The sequence below is a fragment of the Electrona antarctica genome (assembly GCF_951216825.1).
Source record: "Electrona antarctica genome assembly, chromosome: 3".
Lineage (NCBI taxonomy): Eukaryota > Metazoa > Chordata > Actinopteri > Myctophiformes > Myctophidae > Electrona > Electrona antarctica.
Window position 1 is genome coordinate 4,876,819 of NC_136808.1, and position 6,180 is coordinate 4,882,998.

At 43.5% G+C, this 6,180-nt stretch overlaps 1 protein-coding gene across 1 annotated transcript; it reads right to left on the reverse strand.

The window, feature by feature from the left end:
* Positions 1-589: 589 nt before the first annotated feature.
* LOC306920192 (uncharacterized protein) lies at positions 590-3,748 on the reverse strand. Its single transcript, XM_079496858.1, has 3 exons — positions 3,551-3,748; positions 3,154-3,267; positions 590-1,695 (listed from the first exon to the last, which is right to left on the reverse strand). Exons 1-3 carry the CDS (start codon positions 3,708-3,710, stop codon positions 1,166-1,168), a joined length of 804 nt encoding a protein of 267 aa, XP_079352984.1. The 5' UTR covers positions 3,711-3,748; the 3' UTR covers positions 590-1,165.
* Positions 3,749-6,180: the final 2,432 nt, after the last annotated feature.

A 6,180-nucleotide genomic window follows, 5' to 3' on the forward strand; every position in this document is an offset into this window, starting at 1 on the left:
CAAGCTATAGTACTACCATGAAAGGTTGTGCAATGATCTGGCGACGAGTGGAGTGAAGACCAGGGCTTAAATACTGTCAGGGCTGATGAGTTGATGGCCGGCAGGTGTGTCAATTGAGTGCGAAGAGGTGACTAGAAGCTGGGAGGAAAGCCGACGCCCACACACAGCCACAGTATGGCAACACAGAGCCACATACTGTGACAAGCCATCTTTTTGGAGTACATTGTGCTTCAGTATGTTGACAAGCTTCATGGAGACGCTAATTTTCCTTTCCAGCTCGATTTGGCACCTGCCCACAGTGCCAAAACTACTAGTAACTGGTGTACTGACCATGGTATTACTGTGCTTAACTGACCAGCACCCCACAGAGAATCTAGGTTGTATTGTCAAGAGGAAGGTGTGAGACATAAGACTGAATACAAATTAATTTACAGCTGTTATCAAAGCAAACCTGGGCTTCCATAACACCTCAACAATGCCACAGGCTGTTCACCTCCATGCCACGCCCCATTGATGAAATAATTTCTTCAAAAGTAGCCCAGACCAAGTATTGACTGCATACATTAATATACTTTTCAGATGGTCGACATTTCTTGGTCTCGTGAAATATTCTAATTCATTGATAGGATTTTTTGATTTTCATGAGCTGTACGCCATAATCATCAAGATTAAAACAAAAAAGGTTTTAAATACTTCACTTTATGAACAATGAATTGAGAATATATGAAAGTTTAACTTTTTTAATTATATTACAGAAGAAAATTAAATTTTACAAAATATTCTAATTCAGTGAGATGGAGCTGTACATCCAAACAAAAAAGTCCTATCTGATCGACAGCCCATACATCCAAACAAAAAAGTCCTATCTGATTGACAGCCCATACATCCAAACAAAAAAGTCCTATCAGATTGCATTAAATAATGTTAAACTCACTTTGCCACTCAATTAAAAAAGAAAAATCACGCCTGTGTGAAGTGAGGGGCGCTTTTATCATACATCATCTCATACTGGCCAATCAGAATGCCTGTTGCCTGTGATTGGTTAGCCTGATTTGCTCGTTTACATATGACGTAACCGTTCCCTTCAATGTCAATGGCGTTTAATGTTTTGATGTTTAATTTGCATCATATTTAGCGGAAATCACAGCACTCCATCTTTAAGATTTTATCCAGTGTGGACATGCTGGTGTTTCTTCAGGCTACTTGACCGAGTGAAACTCTTGTCACAATGTTGACAGTGGAAAGGTTTTTCGCCAGTGTGGACACGCTGGTGTGTCTTCAGGCTACTTGACTGAGTGAAACTCTTGTCACAATGTTGACAGTGGAAAGGTTTTTCTCCAGTGTGGACACGCTGGTGTCTCTCCAGATGACCTGACTGAGTGAAACTCTTGTCACAATGTTGACAGTGGAACGGTTTTTCTCCAGTGTGGACACGCTGGTGTGTCTTCAGGTTACCTAACTGAGTGAAACTCTTGTCACAATGTTGACAGTGAAACGGTTTTTCTCCAGTGTGGACACGCTGGTGTGTCTTCAGACTACCTGACCGACTCTCCCTGGCCTCCTCCCAGTCATCACTGTCTGTTGTATCAGAGTCTGATGACAGGAGCTGCTCATCTATGGATGGTTGTGATGTTCCACAGTCCTCTACATCAGCTTGTGTGGAGGTTCCGGCCACAGGCTCTGCTGCACCCGGTTCTGCAATGAAGAAATACAGTAAGGACTTTAATAATAACGACTTTGATGTGACAGGAATAAAGACTTTATTAAAACACATTGACTGCCAGGATTCAGAGCGTTTTTCCACCAACCTTTGAAAAATCATAGAATATTCTGCGTCGCTCCTAGATTGGTAAAATAATCCTGATCCCGGCCTACGCGACAATCCGTTTGAAAGCTACAGGCTCTGGTGTAGAGCGAGCGCTGCACACAGTTGTCCATAGGAACATAGACGTATATAAAGGCTAGATGGCTCAAGGCTCTGACGTAGTTCACCCGGTGGCCATCTTGCTGAGGGGCTACAGTACATTATGTTCAATGGCAGCTCAAACAAAAATAGTCATAACTCCCTCAAATCTTGACGGATTTACAAACGGGTTGGTTTATTACAAACGTTCTAAATAGTGGCTAGGCCTATGATTCAGGATGCCTATCGGTAAAGTTACCTTAAGTTGTGGCAAATCTGAGAAAAAAAATGCTTACCACTAGCTTTCTTCACAGATGTGTTCATAAAGGTGTCTACTATCACAGAAAAATGTGTTCCAACCCAACTCCCTTGGGAAACTTTGTGACAGCTGCTGAAAGTTAGGGTACCATTATAAGGCAAAAAATTCCAAATTTCATTATACTTTAAGTAGCATGTGACATGTCAAACTAGGGGGTTTTTATGATGCTGAATCCATTCCAAGCATTAGTTTTGCACGAAAATACTCCTTGGGCTAAATTCGGCCATAGCCACTTGCCCAAATGTGCCCAAATGTGCTGACCTCAGTGTTTTTTGTGCAAAACTAATGCTTGCTTTCTGTGATAGTAGACACCTTTATGAACACATCTGTGAAGAAAGCTAGTGGTAAGCATTTTTTTCCCAGATTTGCCACAACTTAAGGTAACTTTACCTAACTAATCTGCTTAATTTAGTTTTTTATATGAACGTCGTATAAAAGCATACAAGTATGCAGACATCTGACGTTTATAACAAACCAAACCGTTTGAAAATCGGTTGAAAATTGAGCAAGTTATGGTTATTCAAAAAGTACATGCCCATGTTATGCTGCCCCTCGGTAAGATGGCCGCCACGTAGCAACGTCGCTCTCCATTGGCCAGAGCGTGGGTGAGCCATCTAGCTTTCTTATATATATCCATGTATAGGAATGCATTATGTGGTGTTTTTAAGCAGTATTTTTCCCAAAGAGTTCTTATAATTGTCAGCCACCCCCCAAATAAAAATGTATGACCAGTACAGAATTCATTCCATATGTTGTTCTGACCCTCCCCACGTGTTCTTATATGAGGCGATCTAAAATCCCCCTATGGAGATTACAATGCAAATAAAAAGTACATGAACCTGTGGACTGACGTCAGGACTTCGGTGCTCTATTGCTACCCTGTACAACTTGACTACAGGTTTACACCAGCAGTAAATAAAATAGTACTTACGTATACGGTGCAACTTCAGTACAGGCTGCTGTACTGCAGTTTGGCAGGCGACCGTGGACAGTAGGGTGGAGTGTCCCTCTGTTTGGCAGGCCACTGTTTGGCAGGCCACCTCCTCTGTGGAATTCACCAGAAGAAAGAACTTCTGCTTATCATTCAGCAACCTTACATGATTTATTTTGGGGGGGGAAAGAGGCACTTGAGGCAAAAGCATCAAGATGGGCTCCCAAAACGTTTCAGCTCTCCCCAAATTGCATTATGAATCACTTCTATCAATTAATTTTTTTAACATTGAGATTTGTTTTTTTTAATCCTTGAGAACATTTGGGATTTTTTTTTAGTACAAAAGTGGCAGTCAACAAAACATTTAAAAGGAAAAATGGTAAAAACCAGTACAGACCTGGTATGTTGTCCAGCACCTGCCCCAGGAATATGTTCCACGGGAGGGCGTCGAGCACACCTTCCACCGGCTTGCGGCACACAGGGCAGGCTGGCTGGCTGGAGATGAGCACCTTCTCCTGGAGGCACTGCCGGTGGAAGGTGTGCTGACAGGAGAGCATCTTCACATGGAATAGAAGCAACAGAAAACCTCATGACTCTCAACAACAAACCACTTTTGTCACATAATCTGATTTGTGAAACAGTGTGAAAGCAAAGCAGCCCCTCCTCTAGCCCCGCTCGGGACCCCCCGGTTTAGCTCTCGTCTTTCGCTACCCCGGAGGGTCCCGTCCCACCGACGTCATGCTACATGCTAATTATAAAACGCATACAGATTTACCGTCGCATACCCGTTTGCTGCGCTGTGTGTGTTATAGTGACATGTTCCAAAAGAAGCATATAGGAGCTATAGGAGACAACGGAAACATCTATGTAACTTTCCTTTGGCGCAGAAGCCGTTAAGTATTTTTAATCTTTGTGTGACCGTTTTGGCAGCTCTGAAATTCTCTCTTCCTTCCTTGACTTCCTTATTGACATCCTATCTGCGCGTCAGTCCCTACGTTCCTGCCTCTGATCTTGCCAGTTCCGGCGCTGGAGGCGGTACAATGGGATGTCAATAAGGAAGTCAAGGAAGGAAGGAAGAGAGAATTTCAGAGCTGCCAAAACGGTCACACAAAGATCACACCCGTGTGAACTGAGTGGTGTAAGGTAGCAACCATGCCCATTTTGATGCTCTGACGTAATGAAATCATGTCTGACATAATGAAATCACACCCGGGTGAACAGGGTGAACATAGCAACCATGCTCATTTTTTCTGCACTAACAAAGCCAGTTGTAGGAGTGGTTTACACCACTCAAAAATACTTAACGGCTTCTGCGCCAAAGGAAAGTTACATAGATGTTTCCGTTGTCTCCTATAGCTCCTATATGCGAAAGACAAGAGCTAAACCGGGGGGGTCCCGAGCGGGGCTACCCCTCCTCCACCCTAAAACCCACCCAACAGTGATCGGTTTCCTAAAAAAAAAAAATCACACCCGTGTGAACTGAGTGGTGCAAGGTCTTATATAGCCTGATCAGCTGTGGTGTGACGTAATGTCAGTGACCATAGTAACCATGCTCACCTGTGCACGGACACCTGTGCACAGACACAGGTACACAAACATACAGACAAAGCTGGTTATTGGAGTGGTTTGCACCACTCAAAAAATAAAATAATGAACACAGTATGTAAGATGTGGATGTTTAGGTATTGTCTTTCTAAAACCTGTGTTGCTGCTGTTACAGACAATACATACAGCCGACAGCTGTATGTATTGTATGTAACATACAGTTGAAAGAAATAACCTTGGCTTTTATGAACTATCCTACAGCAGTGGTACCCAAACATTTTCATGTTAAAGACCCCCAAATTGACACTAAGTAGCCCACGGACCCCCCCCCCCCCCCCCCCCCCCCTTTAGAAAGATATGCCATTCTCCCATGAGAGAAGATTTTTACGGCTCTAGCAGTGATTCTCAATCCCCCGCTAGGGTCCATTTGGTTACACTCTCAGAGTTACAAACCCATAAGGTTCCATTTGGTTCCAAACTATCATTTAGCTGGGGACCCCCTGGAACTCTCCCTCAAGGACCCCTGGGGGTCCCCGGACCACACTTTGTGAACCACTGTTCTAGAGGCCATTCATGTTTCATGGAAGTTGCTTCTGAACATGAATCCTATTGCTAGTTTGACCACTTCAAATACTGTCATCTTAAAATAACTAATAACTGAAAAATAGCAGATCTACAAGCTCACAACACCTCGCAGCGCGGCGTGTTGTGAGCTTGTAGATCTGCTATTTTCAGGGCCGCGACTACTGGCTTCTACGGAATCCCGAAATGACTGAAATCAGTCGTGAGGACTGAGAACTTTAATCCATGCCTTGGAGAGCCTGTTATTGGGCTCCAAGCAGACAGCACATTCCAGCAGGGGTTCCAGCCAAGCGGGGAGAGAAGGCCGGGCGCCCTGCGGGGCGGTGCTGTTGCCTGTGGAGGAGGAGGAGGAGGAGGAGGCTGAAGACATCTTGGCGACAATTTGCTCTGAAACACCAAACAAATAACCGTTGTGAGTATTGGCATACACAGCCAGGGACATAACAAAATATTCACAAAAATATGATATTATATTCACATTAAGTGACACCACAATATTTGATCTATCGCACAAATAATAGTCACCCAGTGACTAGGGAGAAAATAGCCTCTAGGCTGTTTTTGGCTCTTCTTTTATACAGTAGGCCTATATGTGTATTCATAAATGTTTTTTAAAAAAAATGAACTAAAATGAAATGAATTGCCATGGTCCATTACTTTCTCTGAACAATATTAGAACACAGGGTCAATGTAAAGGAATGACTTTACATAGATATAATCCATTGTCTGGGTGAAAGACAATTTAGTGGGAAGAAGACAGAAATGATGTGTCCTTGGATCTGGAGAGGGAAGTCTGGAGCTCTCTGGTGGACCTATGTTGCCCCCGCAGCGGTTGAAGATGGATGGAGTGTCATTATCAACACCAAACACTCCATTGGACCCTCACACCATTCTAAACTG